The sequence below is a fragment of the Stenella coeruleoalba genome (genome assembly GCF_951394435.1).
Source record: "Stenella coeruleoalba genome assembly, chromosome: 16".
In the NCBI taxonomy this organism is placed as follows: domain Eukaryota; kingdom Metazoa; phylum Chordata; class Mammalia; order Artiodactyla; family Delphinidae; genus Stenella; species Stenella coeruleoalba.
In genome coordinates this window covers 28,023,595-28,045,204 of record NC_137162.1, presented here as the reverse complement: position 1 = coordinate 28,045,204, position 21,610 = coordinate 28,023,595, and the positions used below count along the sequence as shown (strand labels likewise).

At 38.1% G+C, this 21,610-nt stretch overlaps 2 protein-coding genes across 7 annotated transcripts in view; both read right to left on the bottom strand.

Moving 5' to 3' along the window:
• ERLIN1 (ER lipid raft associated 1) overlaps window positions 1–1,904 on the bottom strand; it is a 41,129-nt gene extending 39,225 nt beyond the window's left edge. For 5 of the 6 annotated variants that reach the window (XR_013824384.1, XR_013824385.1, XM_079900911.1 and 2 more), the window contains exons 1-2: window positions 1,772–1,904; window positions 1,382–1,505 (exon numbers count right to left, since the gene is read on the bottom strand). Coding sequence is in view for 4 of the 6 variants with exons in the window: in XM_079900911.1 (XP_079757037.1) it covers window positions 1,382–1,494 (113 nt within the window). In the remaining 2 variants the exon portion in view is untranslated. The remainder of the gene's footprint in view (window positions 1–1,381; window positions 1,506–1,771) is intronic. The other variant, XM_079900914.1, reaches the window with a different exon arrangement.
• A 1,332-nt stretch (window positions 1,905–3,236) lies between these two features.
• The window catches only part of CHUK (component of inhibitor of nuclear factor kappa B kinase complex), a 35,929-nt gene continuing 17,555 nt past the window's right edge, over window positions 3,237–21,610 (bottom strand). The window contains exons 12-21 of the mRNA XM_079899762.1: window positions 19,366–19,489; window positions 18,823–18,974; window positions 17,052–17,113; window positions 15,990–16,099; window positions 15,274–15,323; window positions 9,499–9,595; window positions 9,059–9,206; window positions 7,982–8,109; window positions 5,899–5,998; window positions 3,237–5,154 (exon numbers count right to left, since the gene is read on the bottom strand). Coding sequence (XP_079755888.1) covers window positions 5,125–5,154; window positions 5,899–5,998; window positions 7,982–8,109; window positions 9,059–9,206; window positions 9,499–9,595; window positions 15,274–15,323; window positions 15,990–16,099; window positions 17,052–17,113; window positions 18,823–18,974; window positions 19,366–19,489 — 1,001 coding nt within the window. The 3' untranslated portion in view covers window positions 3,237–5,124. The remainder of the gene's footprint in view (window positions 5,155–5,898; window positions 5,999–7,981; window positions 8,110–9,058; window positions 9,207–9,498; window positions 9,596–15,273; window positions 15,324–15,989; window positions 16,100–17,051; window positions 17,114–18,822; window positions 18,975–19,365; window positions 19,490–21,610) is intronic.

Here is a 21,610-nt window from a genome sequence, read left to right as displayed (position 1 = left end):
TCACTTTGCTATACACTTGAAACACAACATTGTAAATTAACAATTTAAACAATTTTTTAAAATCAAAAAAGAAACTTATTTGGAACAAAGAAAAAAATACTGGGGGCATAAAGCCTCTATAAAATCAACAACAACAACAAATTAGCACGGAAAGATGAAGGGTGAGGGGATAAGACTACAAATAGATATAAGTGTGGACTTGTTCACCAAATTCCGGAATGTGAGAAACATGAAAGCACATCTTGCAAGTTATAAAAAGGAGGTAATTTGGAGGCAAATATAAAAAAGAAGTCCTATTTTACATAATGAATAGTAAATTAATATAACTTACCTTCCTATCTTGAAAATATAAATAGGTTTGCAAAGAATTCATAACAAATAGCTAATAAAAGATGAACTGTTCGCGGTCCAGCCCTAATTTTTTGAGAGCCATACCTTGAAATGTTCTCGGATTTACTGTCAGGAAGACAATGCTGAACTAGATGGAAATACAGACTAATCTGCCATTTTTTAAATGCCAGACCCCCCACCTGCTAAGATATATCACTAAAATTGTATTTGAAATTAGTGCTTCACAGGGAAGACTGTTTCTAAGACTCAGGATGGATCTAAAAGTAGAAATATTGGTTTTATGGGATGACAAAAGCCGGCAGAAAGTTGAAGCTCTTTCAAATACATCGTTATCGCAATTTCTCCAAACTGTCCTCTGTCTATATCAAAAGAACAGGTGGTAACTACGTTAAAGGAAAAGCTATTCATCTCAGCTAGAGATCAACACATTCCACACCACTGCTTTCCACAACTTGAAAAGACAGGGAAAGGTGGGAGGAGAATGTATCTGTCACAATCCTGTGTTTGTCTCCCAAGGTCCAGGAATTTAACAACTGTCACGGTCTTAATGGCCTTACAAGCCCAAACCAGACACCAGGACTTTTTAAAGGAAAAAAAAAAAAATCTAAGAAACAACCACAAACAGGACCAGAGTTTCTAAATAGCACCTACAGCTGCAACTAATGGCCAGTACAGCTGTATGGAATTTAACAATGATTTATCCATTTCTTCAGCCACAGGTGGAGTCACCACTGCCTTCCACCCTTCATTTTTTTCTGCAAATGACTGAATTTACTGACTACTAGGAACAACTGCAGGGAGTCTTAACCTCTGCACACAATGTACATAGCACTGAAACTGTCCAACACCTGGAGGATGCTCTGCAAAAGCCTGCCACAGCTTCCATACTCTCCCTAGAGCTGCGACGAAAGTCACTTCCTAGGACTGGAAAGAGCTCCCTGACACCGCAGAGGGAACAACTTCCTAGACTCTAATGGGAGCCTCCCTTCTACCTGCTCTAGAACCTGAGCTGACTGCACGTGCCGCTCACCTGTAGTACACGGCCAGGTGTCCTTCCTCGATCTTGTGGATGGAGGCGTAGAGGAGGACAACCACCAGACCCACCACTCCAGCCACCAGAACGCGTGCTTGAGTCATATTCATCCTAGTTCCTCCTGGATGAGGAAGGAACGGGGCCCCAGCCCCGTGAGTGACAGGCCCACCTTCCGTTTTCCACCTCGCCCTGCCGCGACCTGGCCCCCTCCCGCAGGCCGAGCTGAGGAGTCCTGTGCCTCTTTCCCTCCTCGCAGAGCCCGCTTCCCCGTCGCCAACCCCTCCGCGCGAGCCGGCCCGTGGGTCGCCCCTGCTCGGTGAGCGTCTTGACACCCCCCCACCCCCACTCCCAACAGCCGCTCCTCCCCGCCCAGGGGAAAGCATTAACTGAGAAGGGGGCCAGCCGCAGACTCCGGACGGACGCCGACCCCTCGGCCGCGCCCCACCGATCAGTGACGCACCGCCCCCCGCGTGCACGTGAAGTCTCCACCCGGGCCGCACCAACCGCGGCCAAGAGCCGGCCCCGCCCACCCGCGGGGCACTGCGGCTGCGCAGACACGCACACCGACGCTGCGCTTGCCCCGCGACTAGAGACGGGGAGCAGACGGGACAAAATTCTTGCCGCCGCCCGCCGAGCTATCTCGCGCGAAGGTACGTGGGCTCTCTACTGTGTACTGCTGGTTTCCTGCTCCGGAAGAGACGGGAAATCGGCAATGTGGAGTAAGGAAGGAGGCAGAGGAACGGAGAGGGCCTCTGAGACAAGGGACTGGTCAACGTGTTCTTGTGCAGTCACCTATTAACGTGCCAGAATGCTGATCCAGGGAGGGCTTTATGAAAGCCATCCAAGCAATAAGAACAGAATAAACTAATAAGCAGTAAACGTGGGTGTGTGTTGGAGGGTCCTCCGGGAAGATTGAAGACAATGAGCATTTGAGCTTCCTTGAAGCCTGTGTGATGGAAAGGAGTGGGATGCTATGCTAGGCCCAGATTTTGAAAGGCTCGAATGCACTTTTTCTGTAGGGAGGGAAAACTGGATGGCTAGAGAATAGAGACAGACTTTCTTTTCACTACATATTTTTCTGTTCTTTTAAATTATGCATTATCTGCATGTATTACCGGAAACAGAAAGGACAAAGTGAAAGAGTAGATGGGAGTAAGAAAGATGGATACAAAGGAAATAAGGGCAGCATGTTAGAAGAGGTTGGGCAGTAATGGTGTAAGCCTTGAAAGGCTAGCAGTGGGACCACAACTGGACAAGGTAGAATAAGGTTGGAGGGCTCTGTAACCTCTTGGGCAGGGAAGTATGGGAAAGCAGTACCTTAGGGCCAGTGAGTCTACAAAATGGCTTAGAGTGGAGACAGGAGACAGGGAAGCCAAGTTGTTAGGAAACTGCAGGCCCAAGGTTACCATGGTAGTAACAGTGGAAATGGGAAGAGGTAAATAGAATCAATTAAAATCTTCTTTAAAGGAAGCCCTCCCAGACCACTGTACCTTCTCCCTTCAATAAATGCACTTACCTGTATCATTCATTTGACTTCTACTAGGAATGTATGGGACCGTGTCTGTACCAGATAAATGTTATTTGCAGAGCTTAGCTATTTTAACTGATAAAAAGCAAAGAGAATAAAAAATAACTTGTCCGGCCTCTGTTTTCTGGATGGATTCTCTTAGTTTTTCATAATATTGCTTGAATTAGGGAATTAAATGGATATAATGCACAACTGACACTTAACTCTGAAAAGTTGTCATCCAATAAAGTGTTCAACTCATGTATCATAAGCAAATTTGAGGTGCTCGCACTATGAAAGACCGTTCTGACTCACACCACTTGCCCTTACGTATCACACAGATCAGGCTAGCCTGAGATCATATCAGCCACAAACCATAAATATGGTCCCACCCTCTACCAGATCTTTTATCAGTTATTACAATGATATTTAGAAAAACACATGGTCATTTAAAAAATCCTTTAACAATAATTTCATTCCACATAAACATTCTTACTGTACTGCCTGTGTTAACTTTTCTGATCTTCCCATTTTGCTCAATATCTTCCAAGCAATAGGTACCCAATAAATGTTTATTGATTAAAACCTTCTAGAACTGGAGAAGCAAGAGAGAGACTGCCTATTTTAACGGCTGGTAGTCAGAATGTCCATATTCAGAGAAACAGCAGTACCAGATGACTAGAGTTAGGAGAAGACGACCCCAAGGTCTCAAACTTAGATGACTGGGAAAATGACACTACTAGCAAAAATGGGGATGGTGTAACTAAGACAGCAGTTTATAGGGCAAGGTATGAGCACAGTTTTTAGACATGGATAGTGTTGATAGGACATCTCAGGAGAAAAGAGTATATTAAAGAAGCTACCCAATACTGTCTTTACCATAAGTCCTGTTTCATTCCTAAGGAAAGTACACTGAGAGCCCATTATGTTATTCTGTGCTCCAACGCTGCTTCACAGAATCTTCACATTTTCCCAAAGCATATTCAATTATTATAATCTGATTTTAGTGAATAGAGGTTCAAAAAGTAATTTAAAAATTATTTAATACACAAAGTGAAAAACTGTCTAAAATACAAAAGAATTTCACATTTTTCTTTAAACAAGTAACACCTTCTAAATTATTTAACAGATGATAGACCCACAATCCTTTATCTGAAACCCTTGGGGCCAGGTGTTTCAGAATTATGAAATTTTCAGATTTTTAGAAAGGTAATTCAGTGCATATGCCATACTACATAAACCCCAGGCAGGGTCTGTGGCAGCACCCTACCCCCAAACAAGCAAACACGTTAATATTTCTACAGCAAAAAAAAAAAAAAAAAAAGAATATTCACACTAAATGGGATAGATTCAATGTCAGTTCACGTTGGATGTGCAAGCAGGTGAATTCTGTCACCAAACTTATGAAAAAACTTGTTATCAGAGCTTTTTGCATTTTGGAATTACAGATCGGGAGTACAGACCTTTATAAATTTATATGACAAGACATGAAAGATTCCTTAAACAAAAGACCCATTTATACAAATGAAAACATAGATAAGCTTTCAAATACATTATAAATTAACAGGCATCTTTTCTCTGATATTATTAAATGTACATCTTAAATACATATACACATAGCACACTTAACAAGATTTGAAAGAATCAACTGGTATTAAAGGCACAGATGCACAATCCCTTCTGTAGGAAAGGGATACAGTCAAATGTGCATTTGGGATTGAAATTGAAAATGGGATTAAACTAACTCCTTATGATGCCGGGAAAAGCATTGTTGAGTGCAACACAAGGAGGTAGGGTTTATTCTTCAAGAAGTACAATTCTACTTGCAAACAGTCTCTTCCACAGAAACACAGGCAAACAATTTTTACTTAGAATACATGTTAGTTGAGATTTTCTTCTCTGTATACATTACTTTGGCCTTATGCCCAAAAGTGAAATGTTGAAAGATAGTCAAGTTAAATAAGTAATGTTTTATCAAGTTTGAAGACAAATGGATTCCAACGATGCTCCTAAGTAGCTGTAGTATTTAAACAAGTCCACTGAGTCATTAAATTCTGTCTGTTCAGAGGTTAAAATTACCCAGTCAAAATATTGCACTGTGAAATCATGTGTAGTTTCTGATCATAGTCATTTCTTCCATTGATGGGTGTCTGAAGAATGGTTTCATAAGAGAAAAACAAATTTCCAACATTTGCAGCAACAACTTCATACGTTTGGGTCAGTAAGTGGCAAGTCATTCTGTTAACCAACTCCAATCAAGATTCTAAAACCAGGCATGAAAAAGATACAATTAGATATTGACTAAAAGTGGTAGGTATATGGGTGTTCATTTCTGCAAGTTTTCTGTATATTTGGACATTTTATAATCAAAAGTTGAAAAACCAAAAGTACAAATAAGTTGCAATTAAAGAGTTTAGTTTACCTTTTCTGCTAACTAAAAAAAAATTTCAGAGTTTTTATAAATATTTGAAGCAAATAATTAAAGAGGAAATAACAAAGAATTAACATCAAGACTAAATGTAGTGAAAGTTAATCCAGTAAACATTTTATTGTAATTTCTCCAAGTTTTAACAAATCAATAATTCACAGTAACCAAATCTTCATATAAACACTTCTATAAATTATAACCATATTAACATTCATTTTGCATACAGCAGTTACTATATTTGAATTACAGTACAAATCATGTCCAATCTTATTGGAGAAAATTGATTGCTGAAGCAAAAAGTACAAACCATTCGATTTCAGTGGTCACACTGCAAAGAAAGCTCACTACTCATTTAACTTGACCAAAAATGCTATTGTTGAAGATAACTGATGACATAATCCTAGTATATCCATGAATAAGAGAAGATGGGGAGTTGAGATCAAGCATTCCTCAAATGCTCTTTCCTCTGAGTTCTATTCCCCATCTGCATCCCAAATGCCAGATAAATCTAGCATGGAAAGTTAAATCCTTTGCACCCAACATACCTAAAACAGACATCCGTATCCATATAAAACTTACCATCATACTGTTGCCCTGTTTCTCATTTGCTTCATGCATAATAGTGCTTAAATGGCCAAGACAGTTCAAATTTTCTTCTATTATTTGTGCTAAAGTCTCCCTGTGGAATGAAAGCAAAGAGGCATACGAATTTCCTCTATTTTCTGGTCTTCAGGGTCAGGATGATTCTGCCCTTCCGACAACACTGCAACCCTGCAACCCAATGCAGCTGATTCCTGTAGTCTTCAGTTTCCTCATCCCTCCCACCCACAGGCAAGAGTCCTGTTACTCCAAGCTGCTGCCTCTGCCCAGCTCTAATAATAGTGAGTCCACTATAACTGCAATCTGATTTTCCTCTGAAATATAAGTGGCACTTATATACAACTTTTTCCCCCTGAAAATGCTCACTGAGGGGAAAAAAAGAGAGATCCTGTGGCACAGCTAGATGAAAGATCTCTTTGTTTCTGAAACATTTCCCTTTCCTTATAAGTAGTAAAAAACATCAGCATGCTTACTTCAGAGATACACATGTAGGGGAGGAGATACAAAAGTACAATCTTTTCTGCAAATATCAGGGAAGGTGAAAAAAACTGTTTGGAAAATACAGATGACAGCAATGAGAAAGCAAACAAGCAAGCTGATTCCTGAGGACAGCAGAAGAAACCTGTGACAGGGGAGCTGCCCAGAACCAAGAAGTATCCCTGAAGTTTGTATTTGAAGGAAATCCTGAATTTGGTTTCCACCTTCTACACTTCCCTCTTCCATATGGCCTCCATCCTTACCTTTTACTAACCCTCAGTCCCTACCCGACTAGAATCAGTTCTAAGCCATGGAAGATAGTCATTATTAGCTTAGAACTAAATTCTCATCCAGCTTATTCAACAGATAGAAAAACTGAGGCCAACAGTTCCCAATCCTTGGTGGTTAAGTACCGCGGGTACATTTGAAGTTTTCCTTTATAATGTATTCCTACTGGAAAATGTATTTAAAAATTCCTGTTGAATATACTTTTGCAAACAACCACAACCTCACATTGAAAATCACTTGTACAGAGGTAACATTTGCAACCATTTGCATCCCCTAATAAACCTACATGCCTTTAATGAAAGCAAAAAGGTATTAAATTTTATTTGTGTCAATTCTGATTAATGGAATATTTCCTCAAGTCCATATAATTAATTATAGCCTATGCTGTAGCTGTGGATGTATTACATCGGGCCAAATGTATAATGGCCCCGAGATATACCCTGGAGCTTGCTTTCTTTAAGAAGATAAAATACCTGGTATCAGCTTGCCTTCCTGCCATGTGCTTTTCTCTCATAAAAGCAGAGTACAGAATGTGCAACTGCATGACCTCCTGAGCAGTGATGTTACATGGCTGCACCTCTGCAAAACTAATTATGGGCAGAGCTTCCAGGAAATGCTGGTATTGTAGAGGTCTCCATGAGTTGTGAGAAAAGTGACAATACACAAGCTAGCAAAGAGCCAATGGCTCTGGATACGGCACATCTTATGCTGAGAAAAATAACAGAAATGGATAGTCATTCAGCTTTTAGCAGAAGAGTAGGAATTAAAAGAAAATATAGGACTTCAAACGAGTTATTTGCAAAAATGATTTAAGGCACTGAAAAAAGTCATTTTAGAAATACTAAGTTATAAAATGAGTAGATTAAACTCAATTCCATTAGAGGGTTGATCAAGGGCCCTAAAATAATAACTTCAAAAAGATAGCATAATTTCTCAGAGATAAATGGTTAAGTGAGGAATATAGTTTGGCTAAAAGATTTGATAAGCCAATAACAGATAAAGAACTTAGAACCTGGACTGAGCTAATAAGAAGTAACATTTGCTGAAGATTCACTTCCCCAGCATTTTATATACACTGTCTAGCTGAATTTTCACAACACTTCCCATTTTACAGGTAAGGAAATGTGAACATTAAAAGAGTCAAGTTAACTGTATAAGGTTATTACAAAGAGACAATCAGGATTCAATCCTGGTCTATAAGGCAGTGAAGAATATGTCTTAACCACTGCACTCTACTGCCTCATTCCTACCACTGCTCTTGAAAATACAACTATCTATTTTAACAAAGTGAACCCACCCATCTTGAGGAGTTACCACGCATGACAGAGGATGTTCACGTTCTGCTGAAGTTGTGGGCAGCCATGCTGCCTGAGGGGTTACACCTTCTAGACTGGATCCTACAAGGGACCGAGCAGAGCTCTGTGTCTGAAGGAAAAAAAAAAAAAAAAAGATTACAGGCAAGCACCTCCACACATTCATATTCCTAAGACTTAACATTTCTATCACTACTTTTATGCATAACCAGACTATTTCTGTATAAATTTATCTCTACTCTTACACACCCCTACTAACTATCCTGTCCTTGACCCCTTTCTTCATTGACTAAAACTAAATGTATCTATCCTTCTATTCTACTTTAGTTGGAAAAAAAAATCTCCAGTTGAACAAAGGACTAGTTTTTTTAATCTAGTCAGGCACAGCTACCCCCAAATTGGGTTGGGATACCACAGTGGTCTAGGGTTGAGAGGAGTATAAAAACAGGAAACCGGAAAGGAGAGAGAGAATGAAAGATGATCATGAAGTCCTGTATCAGAATTGCTAGGGAGACACCAAGCAAAGAACATGAGCATCAACCCAACATAAAATACACATGTCCTTATATATGGAATTTAAGAAAAAAAAAAAAAAGGGTCATGAAGAACCTAGGGATAAGACAGGAATAAAGACACAGACCTACTAGAGAATGGACTTGAGGATATGGGGAGGGGGAAGGGTAAGCTGTGACAAAGCGAGGAAGAGGCATGGACATATATACACTACCAAACCTAAGGTAGATAGCTAGTGGGAAGCAGCTGCATAGCACAGGGAGATCAGCTCCGTGCTCTGTGACCGCCTGGCGGGGTGGGATAGGGAGGGGGAGGGAGGGAGACGCAAGAGGGAAGAGATATGGGAACATATGTATATGTATAACTGATTCACTTTGTTATAAAGCAGAAACTAACACACCATTGTAAAGCAATTATACTCCAATAAAGATGTAAAAAAAAAATACACATGTCTTCAAGAGGACACAGATCATGCTGATAAAAATCCCTTTTGCAGGGAGTAACAGCAAATCAATGTCATATTACATAATTCATTAAAAATTACTTACACAGGCAATTTTAAGGAGATGCCATATTTCTTTCTGCCTCTTTCCCTGCATAAACATGACAGTATTGTCAGCTTCTTTGATGTTACTGAGGGCCATTTCCACCTTGGGCAGTAGATCAATAATCTTCTGCTTACAGCCCAACAACTTGCTGGAGAGGTAAAATCTGTGTCAGACATTTATACATCCCCCAAGACTGTACCCCATAATCCCAAACCCAGCTGGGGGAATGAATCACAATCAGCATAGATTTAATGACTGATCTGCAAAGCAATGCACACAAACAGGACACATAAATGCATGCAGCTGTGGTCAGGGTTCCCAACGTACTGCCAGTACTCTTCCTGGTTCTAGTATATTTACCAGAAAAGGGTATTACACTTTGAAAGGAACATGATAAAAGTATCCTGGCTTTTCAACAGTAAGGAAAACAATATTTCTACCTCAAATGACCGAACAGCTCCTTGAGAACCCGATCCTGAGTCTGCACAGTATGCACAATGATTTTCACCATCTCCGTGCTGTCGCTGTAGGAGTGATCTATAAAAGATCTCAGTCAGTAGGTATAACCTCTCTTCTGCGTGAACATATCAGCCTCCAAACAAAAAATTCCTAAAAATCTGAAACTAGTTTTAATTAACATCTCCATTTAATTTCAAAGCTAAATTAAGATAAAAGATTTTAAGATTATATATCTATAAATAATCATATAACTAAAAATGAAGTCTGTGTGTTTGTGTGTATATAATGTATATATAGATTTATCACTGTATCTTCAGTTATAAGAAGAATCATCTTGGCTACCTTAACCCATACTAACCCGAGCCCCAGACACATATGCAGCTTTCTGGACAAGAGATCATTTTTTCTTGGATGATTAACATAATTTGTTTAGAAGTAGTAAGACAATTCATCAAACTTTCACTGACTTAAAGGAAGGAATCCCAGCTAGGCTTGCTTGGAATTTCATGTTTAGCCATCTGTTTATACCCATGAAAACGTTGAAAAAAGCTGACCAACTTAAGCCAAATCTGATGCACTAATAAAAGGACCTGTAGACACCTTGAAAATTCAGTTTGAGGGTAGTATGAAATCTTAAAGCAAACAGGCAGTTGACAAATGTCCTCAAATGGGATGGCTGTGTGGTCACAGTGAGTAGGTTCTACCGTTATAGATGCCATCTCATTTAAAAAACAAACAAACAACTACAATTAATTGTAATATTTCAGAAAATGGTTATTTAAATTTTAAAACATTGGAAGTTGCTCATGGATCATGCTGGTATTTCCCCGGACAATAATTAGTCTCAAATGCAAAACTATTATTATTATTATTTACTATTCTCTACTTAAAATTTTCTCATTTAACCCTCACAGGAGTCCTGTGAGATGGCTACTGTTGTTACCCACATTTTACTATGAATGGAGTATCGAAAAAGAGGTTTAAAAAAAGTTGTCCTTTGTTAGCACTGCAAAGACTTCACCTAGCACTCAACTTGATTCCCCACACATCTTTTTCTTTGTCTCTCCCTCAACAACAACCAGATACAGAGACTCCAAAAAGGCTCCTCTCCAAACAGCACTTCTTCATAAATCCCACGGGCTAGGCCCAACAGCTTTCCCATATAACTACCTCTTTTAGATGGTCAAAGACCTTAGAACTTTAACCTACTCCAACATAAAGAATGAAGAAAGTTGGTTTTCACCATTTTCAGCTGAACAAAAGTCTCAAGGCAACTCTAAACTGGAAAAGACACCAAAAACTATACCTCAAGTGTGATTACATAAGCCCCAACAATAGACAAAACTTCTTGTCACAACTAGTTTGTCACTCAAGGTGACTATCAGTTCAAAGAAGCTATCTGGATAGCAAGTTTATTTCTAGGCCCTGTGATATGCTGATATGCATGGCTACTGCAAAGTTTTTATAAAAATAATCCAAACAAATGTTATCAATGACTGTGGAAAGTTAATCCACTGAGTCAATGGATGGAATTTTATATACCTTCATCTGCAAAATCTGATTCATTGGCCAGAAGAGAGTAATGAATATCGATTAAAGAAAAAAAAAATTAGCCTTGCTCTATTTGAAATCTTAAATTTCAATATTTAACTCTAACCACAACTTTATCACTTACATCACTTTTTTGTCAATATCTTCAACTTTTCTGTCCTCTTGTCAGCAAGATCCTAACCCTACATCAGTCTAACCACCTGCTCTATCAGTTTCTGTATCCAAGCTACTAACCACTACCAACAAAAAAATTGTACTATCATTCTCTCTGTTGTAACTACTAATTCACAGGGTTTCACTTCTGCTCTGGATTCTTTTTTTTTTTGCGGTATGCGGGCCTCTCACTGTTGTGGCCTCTCCCATTGCGGAGCACAGGCTCCGGACGCGCAGGCTCAGTGGCCATGGCTCACGGGCCCAGCCGCTCCACGGGATGTGGCATCTTCCCGGACCGGGGCACGAACCCGTGTCCCCTGCATCGGCAGGCGGACTCTCAACCACTGCGCCACCAGGGAAGCCCTGCTCTGGATTCTTAATAAATGTCTTGGATCAGCAACATCTGCCATTGCACACACCAGCTTTCAAAAATCTTTAGCATACTCCTTAAATCTACGACGTCACACCTCTTCAATTACAGATAAACCCACTTCTTACTTCGGGATAGGAGGACATAAAGCAGTAAGATCCTCACCTTCCAACCCCTATACCCACATAAGTGTCTGTATCCACACACATCCCCCCCCCCCCCGGCAATTATCAGTGGCAACAAGCCCAACACCTCCTACTATTCTCTGGAGTCAGCCTCTCAAACTTGTTCAGAGACTTCCCTCTCCACAGGCTTTTGGCCCCAAGCACATAAATAAGCTCAAGTCTTTCTTCTGAAAACTGACCTCCCTTGATTCTTCATCTCCTCCTAGCTGCTCACCTCTCTTCTTTCCTTAACAGCCAAGCTTCTGGAAAGAATAGCCTAGATAACCAGTTCTCAAACTTACTGGTCTCAGGACACCTACACTCAAAAATTCTTAACAACTCCAAAGTGTTCTTCAGGAATTAAACTGAGAAATACAAAAATATTAATTTATTCATTTAAAAATAACAATAAACTCACCTATTAATACATTTGTATTCAAAATAACTGTATTTCCTCCTCAAAATTTAGTGAGAGCATTGGCATTGTTTTAAATTTTTGCAAATCTTTTTAATATCACCACCAATCTTATCAGAAAAGCATTTAAGTATTGGGAAGCTGACAAATTTCAGCTGATGGATAGACATTTTCCTACATTTTAATTTTTTGCTGGAAACATGGAATTTTATCACTGACAATACTGTTGCCTTTTTTCCTTCAAGTGATAGGTATGATCCATTAATTTTTAGAAAATATCTGCCTCATAACCAAATCTGAATAACCGTAGTTTTTCTGACAGTCATTGTTCCAAGTAAAAATGGTGTTCCATTAAAGAAGAGGCTGGTCAACAGCAATGTAAACAACCACTGAAGTGGTTTTCCTTAAGACAACCATCATACCTCAGTATGTAGCAGAAGCACTTTATGAATACTTCCCATTTTATCACACAGAATATTAAAAAGACATATACTCAAGGGTTGAGATTTAAATAGAAATTTTACTGCTTTACCAAGGACACTCTTAAATAAAACTGGTATTTTTTTAAAACTATGAATGCATGTTAGTGAAAATCAATGACTACTAGCATACTTTGGTGCTCATGCCTTCATTCATGCTAAGCAAGGTGCAAGCTGTTTACCCACCAATGCTTTTGCAGCATCAGTGAAAATGTCAACATAGTAAAAAAGGCAAATAACATCCTAGTATTATGAAAACAGTTTTGACCTCACTGACTCCTCTGAAAAGGTTTCAGGAATCCTCAGGGGTTCATGAGCCACACTTTGAGAATTGCTGATCTAGACTGACTTCTCCATTCCCTCCTGTCCCGCTCCCTCCTCAGCCAACTATAATCTGGTTTCTGTTCCCAAAAGGCCATTATTTTACCAGGATCACCAATGATATCCAAACTACTAAGTCCAGTGAATATTTTCATTATCATTTTTATTACCCACATCTCTGTAGCATTTCACCCTACTGATCACTTTCTTCTTGAAACTCTCTCTGTCCTATTCCAATATCATTCCTGCTACATATTTGAGCCATTTCTCAATATTTGTAGGCTCTTCTGCTTCTAGCCATTTCTTGAATGTTGGTATTCCCTATGATTCCATCCTTGGTTTTCTTATTCAACATACTTTTTCAAGATGATCACTTTATTCCTATGGCTGATTACTCTCAAAATAGCTAAATACCTAGCCTAGACTTCTCTACTAAATCCATATATATATGTACACGTCTCTGTGTGTGTGTGTGTGTGTGTATGCATGTATATGTATGTGTGTTCATATATACATGCATATATACATACATACATATATACATACATACATATATAATACTACTAGACATCTCTATATGAATGTCTCACTGACACCTTAACATCAACATGTACAAAAATGAACTCATGTTCTTTTCCCATTAAGTCTATCATTTTCCTATACTTCTTATTATGGTGAGTGGTCCTACCATGCACCCAGCTGCTCTAGCCAGAAACTTGGCAGGCATCCATGATTCTCTACCCCATCTCCTACCACCCATATTAAATCCATCACCCAATACTATCAGTTCTACCTCCTAAATCTCTCTCTTGCCCTTACCCTCCTCCTCTTCACCCCACTGCCACAGTTCAGGCTCTTTGCCTTAGCTAATGACCCGCCTTATCCTGAGCCATGATTACTTCAACAACCTTATAACTAATAAGCATCTCTAGCACAGCCTCCCTTTAATCCATTATCCACAATGCTACCAGAGCAGTATTTCTAAAATGCTAATCTGATCATGTCATTCCCCTGCTTAAAACTTTTTAGGGTTTCTCTTTGCCAACATGATGAAATCCAAAATCGTTACTATGACATACCAAATCCTTTATTATCCAGCCACATCTCTCCTTCTGAAACTACAATCCAGTCACGCTGCATCTCCTCAAACATGCTGTTACATGTATATGTCTTTACCCATTATACTTATATATGCAAGAGCCTACCTCCTTTCACCGAGCTACTGCTACTTATCCTCTAAGGCTCATCTCAGATATCATCTCCTGCAGGAAACCTCCTCTAACCAACCCTGACCTCCAGTCAGGGTTAGATGCCTATTGTATAGTACCTCATAAATGTAGAAATTAACTGAACAAATTCCACTACAATAAAAACCAACATAGAGGAAATTTTGATATTTGTTAAATACAATTTAAGATGTATATTAATTTGCATGTGTTTGTAAATTTTAAGGTGTAAAACTTATGGGTTTTGTTTGTTTTTTTTAAATTTCAGTATATAGCAAATTAGGGCACAGACTTCACCTTTTATTTCTTCTATAACCCTTCAAAACAAATCAGTTTTTAACTGAAGGATAATATCTTGCACATACATAATACTTTATAGTTTTCAAAGCACTTTCACAAACATCCTCTCAAATACATTGCCACATACAGTCACTGAGTTAGGAAAGCTAGGTTTCAACCCCATTTTGCAGAAGAGGGAAATGAGATACAGGGAGAAAAGGTTATTTGCCTGAGGTCACTTGGTCAGTAAAGTGCCCTATCTAGAATTCAAGCCTTCCGATTCTCAATCCAGTGCTCTTTCCAGCAGAACATGCTCTGTATCAGCAGATGTTCAACAGAATTGTTTTGCCAATGAAATAAGCAATCAGTGACCACATGCAGATGAAGGCATCATTTTCAAAGTAAATGCTTTGGCCTAGCACATGGTCATCCCTCTGCCCATTCCACACCTGAACCCACAGTATCAAATTCTTTCCAATCTCTTTAATTTTAAGCAGCACTTATTTTTTCCCGTCTTTCCACACATTTTCTTGCTTCCTCTTTCCCTTCTTTGAGTTCCTTTTTTCTCTTTCATTCCTTTCTTTCACTTCCTTTTAAAGTTTTTTCTCTTTCAATTTTCTTACTTTGCCTTCCTAATTTCTTAAATTCTCACAAACTTAAAAGCTGTTGTACCATAAACATCTCAATGGCAATACCAAAACTGGAATTTATTCTGCAGCTTATTTAAAATCCAGTCTCCTAGATTTGCTAGTGATGGTTTCCTAAAATGCCTTCGTGTACTGTGAAAAATTGTCTTACCTGAAGGTCTGTGCTTTAACTGCTTATATAGATCAATGGCACGCTGTTCCCTATGAAAGAAAAAAAAAGGTTCTATATGTGAAGATAGTTTAATGACTTTAATAATCTCCAACTTGAAATGAACAACATTATTTGAATAGAGTAATGATCTCATTTTAAAGCAAGTACATATTGCCAATGAATATTTTACAGAGCATTTCACTGGGTAATAAGCAAGATCTTAAGATGTAAAGTTTAATATATTAATACTTCATATCTGCTCTGATCTACTATCACATATATAATATCCTTGCACCAGAAACACTTAAATGGGAAAAAATTATGACCTGTGATTAGAGAAAAAAATCTCAAGTTTCTAATCAAAACACTTAGGAGGTTAACCTTATTTAGGGAATCTAATAGCCAATATCTTCCTTGAACCAGAAGTATGGTAAATAGGGAAATAGTTTGTAATTTAGAATACTTGAAAATTTCTTAACACTCATATGAAAAGATGCTTCGATTTAAAAAGCAAAGGTCAACCCAAAGAGTTATTTCCAAAATTTCCTGTGACTAAGAAAGAACTTCCTTTTTAAATATGATGCCAATATATTTGGGGAAAGGAAAACTGTAGAAAAGAATCACATATGGACTTAATCTGCCAGAAATACAAAGAACGAATAATCTGCTACCAAAAATTACAGACACCAACACCAACAACATGAGTTCACCCTTACAGAGATTCCATCAAGTCTCCCTGACGTCGTCCATAGGGGCTCTTCTGTAGCTCCATGATTTCAGTGTGCAGGGACATGATCTGATCCTCCAGGTATCCAATGACACCCACCTAAAATATGATGAAACACAAAAGAAATGACAGGCTCACCACCACACAACACAAAGAACTCAGAGAATGACTTGCTGCAGTAACAGAACTAAGTGATTTAATGTAAAACACTGATTTTGGTGAAGCCTTTTTATCTTTCGGATTATGACATGTAATTTTCACATGAGCACCAACTTATTCCTAGGCTTCTCTCTTTTCTCTCCTGACAACAGTAGACTACTAGCATTTTCTTTTTCCTCTTGAGAAGCAAAAAGATAGAAGTGTCACTAACAAGAAAAAGTGGCCATCAAAACCACTGCATCTCAGTTCTATGATTTTCATTGCCTCTTGTTCCCAACTGCCTTGAATAAGGATGCAGAAAGATAAAGACATGGGATTCCCCAACCCAGGATACCAACTGCCCCACCCATGTCCTCAGGGAAGTGCTGGCATCAAGAAGAGCAACAACTTAGTGGGACCACAGACAGATGTACTGGGTAAGGAAGGAATCTGCCACCTAGAGAATGATTTATACCTAGTGTGACCATATAATTTATTGTCCAAACTAGCATAATTTTGAGAGTATTATTGATAATTATGGCAAGACAGGTATAAACTGAAACTGTCCCAGGTAAACCAGGATGTCCAGCCATCCTATCTAAACCAGTCATAAAAATAACAGTGATAACTACCATCTGTTATTCACTCCCATTTAATCTGTATAACCCTATTAAAAAAAGGTACAGTCTCTATAATATCATATGGAAACTAAAGCTCAGTGCGACTTCAATTTAGTCTCTTTTGCCCAAAGCCTTGGTTTTCATCCACTATGGTACTTCCCTCTATATATACAAAGTATCGACTAGATATTTAGCTGATATTCAGGAATGACATGAAAAATACTCTACAAAGACAGTTTCTAAGGAAGACCTCAGGAATTAATAAGCACACAAAGTGAGCTCAATGATTTTACCTCAGCATAGTGGATAGCCTTTTCTTCCATTTCTTTCCATGCTTTTAACATTTTTTCTGAGGCTAAAAAAAAAGTCTTAATTGGTTATCTCAGAAACAGCCATAGCTTTAATTACTGACCTACCCATCTCCTTGCCATATCAACATCAAAAACAGAGTTATGAGTTGAATTGTCCCCCCCAAAAGATAGCTGAAGTCCTAACTCAGTACCTCAGAATTTGACCTTATTTGGAAATAGAGTCACTGCAGATGCAATTAGCTAAATTAAGATGGACTCAATCCAGTATGACTAGTGTCCTTAGAAGAAGAGGAGAAGAGACACAGACACAGACACATGAAGGGAAAGCTCCATTTGACAACAGAGGCAGAGATTTAAGTGCTACAGCTGCAAGACAAGGAATGCCAAGGATTGCTGGCAAACCATCAGAAACTAGGAAGAATCAAGGAAGGATTCTTCTCCACAGGTTTCAGAGAGAGCACAGCCCTGCCAACACATTGATTCTGGACTTCAAGCCTCTGAAACTGTGAAATGATAAATTTCTGTTGTTTTAAGCCACGCAGTTTATAGCAATTTGTTATGGCAACCCTAGGAAGCCAACACAGATGATTTTCTCTTTAAAAAAAAAAAAGAAAGAACATTTTAAAAGTAATACATGAACACGATCTTCTTAAAAAATCAAATACTATATTGGGGTATAAAAAGAAAAGTCTCTCTCTTCCCATCCATCCTCCACCCTCAGGGATCCCTTTGTTAGTCATTTCTAACATAGACACATATCCTTTTCTCTCACAAATGGGACCATCTCTATATACTTTTCCTTCTTTGCTTTTTTCCCCAACTTAAAACATTGCTGCCGTTAAAGACCTAAGTGATCTTTTAACATCAGCACACATAGGGCTACATCACTCTTTTTAAACAGCAGTATAAGATATACAACTGACAAGTCAAAGATAATTTGATAAAAGAATTATAATGTTTTGCCATTCATCAGAATGCCTATAATATACAAATAGAAATAAAACATCAATCATAGAACCTGCTTTAGTAGGTAAACTTATTTATCCAACTAGACACTGCTGATCATTTATTCTGAAATACACATGCCTTGCTCAAGATAAATATACAAACCAGATTTATTTCCCAAAAAAAGATTTGTTTCATGAAAGAAAATAGAAATGCTGAAGGTGACCCTTTTGGTTTATTATTTGAATTTTAACTCTGCTTTTCACATTTCCTTAGTACATCTGAAGGGAGATAAACTTGGAGTGAAATACTGAAAAACTGGAGGCTGCATACAATAAAAAACAGTGGGACTTCACGGCAGGTTGTTTGGGGGAAACAAAAACTCTGGAATTATTTGTGTTATTATTTATAGAAAGATAAGTAGTTTAAGACTTCCCAGGCTATGAAGTCACCCCAATACAGACTTTGTATCTATTTTCTAAATGAGGTTTGACAATTGCAAATTCTTAAATCATTTTTGTATTTTTCTGAAGCTGAACAATTTTAGCCCAACTGTGGTGGTGGTGGTGGTGGTGGTGGGGACGGGAGGTGGGGAGGGAGGGCAGGGGGGAAATAAAGTTGCTCAACTAAAGGTTAAAAAAAAAAAAACAACTAACATTCAAACCAAACAGGGTTTATGATGATCTGAGATGTCCTCTCTCTTGTTTTAGTATGAATGTAAGTGAAACAACTGGCTAAGAAGAAGGCAACATAGCAAATGGCTTTAAGAGACTAGACACTTCTTTCAAATACATTACCCAACACTTACATATCCCATAAGTCATCTGCTCACTGTATCTTTCCAAGTCAAGCTGAATGCTTTTGTGAAAAAACTCCAATTTAGCTTTCAGTTGCTGAGATGCTGAGATTAAAGTGTTCTTCATTTTTGTCAAGTTAGCATTATATCTAAGAAGACTTAACCTAAACCAGAGCAAGAAAAAAAAAAGATATAAGCATTTCAGAAACACCAGACAAAAGTTTAAAGACTCAAATCCATAAGCCTAAAGCCTATGTTTCTATGAGAAACAGCTGATCTCTAGAATCTGGTCTCTAAAGACTTCCTGCCCATGATACTCTGATAAAACAATCTTCTTATACTAGGACTGTTCAGGAACTACTGTCAAGCTTTTGCAACTAGATGGTTTCAGACCATTAGTAAGAATTCTACAAGTCTGATCAGAATATTACATTTCAAATTGGCCCAGTATATAGTATTGCATGGGATATTGACTAGTGAAAACTGGCAAAATTAATTCTTGAGCATTAATGCACATGACATTGTGCGTGTAAATAAACAAGAGAATCCACTTACATTGCTGCTCTCTGTCCCTGAAAGAGCCTGCTGTAGTCTTCTTTTAGCCCAGACACATAGTGCACTGCTTCGGCCCATACTTTACGCAGCTGTATAATTGGAAGCTGTATTTTGCTGTCCTGTACTATGTGTAAGAAGTTGGGGAAAAGAAGAGGGGAGTTACTTTTTAAGATTCTAGAGTTCATTTACTATTCTTTGTGATTTCCTGTCCACACAAATAGCATTCCCATAGATACTAGAAACAGATGCTAGAAAGAACCACTTGTTACTGTTTCATTCAGTCAATGTACATTTACCGAGCACCTGTACACCTAACATGAACCCTCCAGATACAAGGGGAAATAAAAATGAAGAAGACATAATTACTACATAATCGCAAAGCTTACAATTATTCCAGTCTTTTTTTTCCTTGCTTCTCTCCAACCTGGAATACTCTTTTTTCCTCTCCACTAATTCAAATTCTTTATTTCTCTGAAGATCTAAATCAAGTCCCACGTCCTCCACAATCTGCCACAGTCTTTTCTGCTTCTGAATAACAAATTTCATCTCCTGGACTACCAACCCAGCTTCAGGAAAACTTTATTTTTTACAGTATATGATTACAGGGTAAATAGCAGCTTAATAAGAAATGCCTTCCTCAATGTAAGACTTATGAAATTATCTACTTATGATTATCTCTTGTCTTTTCTTTGGTAAAGGGAATGCTTCTTTCTAAGACCATGGCAGGTATATATATTAAGTTCAGTGAAATTCCATTTTAACATTATAAAATTCTCCAAGATTGAAGAGAGATTCATCTCATACTTAAGGTGGCAATTATATTCTCTGTCATTCTTTTCCAATGAAAATCTTCAGAGAAAGGTCACTACACTGGATTTCATATTGAGAAAACACATTATCTGAAACAGACTTCAAAAAAATAAAGCTGTGTATTTGGAAAAATCTTTGCCTCCTCTAATAATGATTAATAGCCTCAAATAACTTTTCTTCTGTTTTTATATACCCACACTTACTCCTGAGGCTTCCTATAACAGACCAAACAAACAAAACAAAACCAAACCCACACCTTTAAAAAAAGAGTCTGGGTGAGGAGAGCCTGGAAAAAAAATCATATACTGTCAAAAATAAAGTCTGAAAAGGCCTAGAAATGATACCCCAAGTATCATGCCAAGTATCCAGATTTTGGTTTCTAATACTATTCTCAATTAAAATGAAAGGAACCAGGGCCCCTTGGAGAAATGGCCGATTCTAGGACTAGGGCAGGAAATTTAAAAGATGGTCCTGGAATACCTTGTGGTGCCAGAAAGTAAGGAAGTGCTTAAAAAACCAAAAACCGAAACACCCTTATTGATGGAGTAAGTAAAAGGGGCACAGGAAGCCAACTGAAAGAGCTCCTAATGTAAGCTCCAACAATTTGAACAACAAAATAAATAAACTAGTATTGGATTATAATCCATAATATAAAGTAAATATCCATGAATTCAAATTGATATAATAAATAATTGAATAAATTAATAAATGGGAAAAAAGAGATAAATCTTGTGTGCAAAAGAATTCCAAATAAATTATGTAGATACTCTACCCTAAAGGAGGGGGAGCATAACTCCCACTCCTTAAGTGTGGGTTCTTGCATAGTGATTTCCTTCCACAGAGTACAGTGTGGAATGGGGGGGAAAGACTAAACTTTACAGTAGAGAAAGCTGACAAACACTACTTCAGCCAGGTAAGCAAGGCCAATACTAACAGTCATTAATCATGTTGACAGTATGTACCCTTTACATAATGTGAAGAAAACAGCACTTGAATTCTGTGATCTTTCTCTCAAAAATCCATTTTCCTACTCATGAGAAAAAATATCAGATAAATTGCAACAGTGGGGCATCCTACAAAATATTTGACCAGTACTTTCAAGGTCATCAAAAACAAGGAAAATCTGAGAAACTATCACAACCAAGAAGAGCCTAAGGAGACATGACAACTAAATGTAATGTGGTATCCTGGATGGGATTCTGGAACAGAAAAGGGACATCAGATTAAAAACTAAAAGAAATCTGAATAAAGTATGAACTTCAGTTAATAATAATATATTGGTTCATTAATCGTAACAAAAGCATCATACTAATGTTTAAGTTGTTAACAATAGGGGAAGCTATATCTGTGGGGGAGGGGAGTAACATAAGAATTCTATACTATCTGCTCAATTTTTCTATAAATCTAGAACTGCTTTAAAAAAAAACTAATGAAA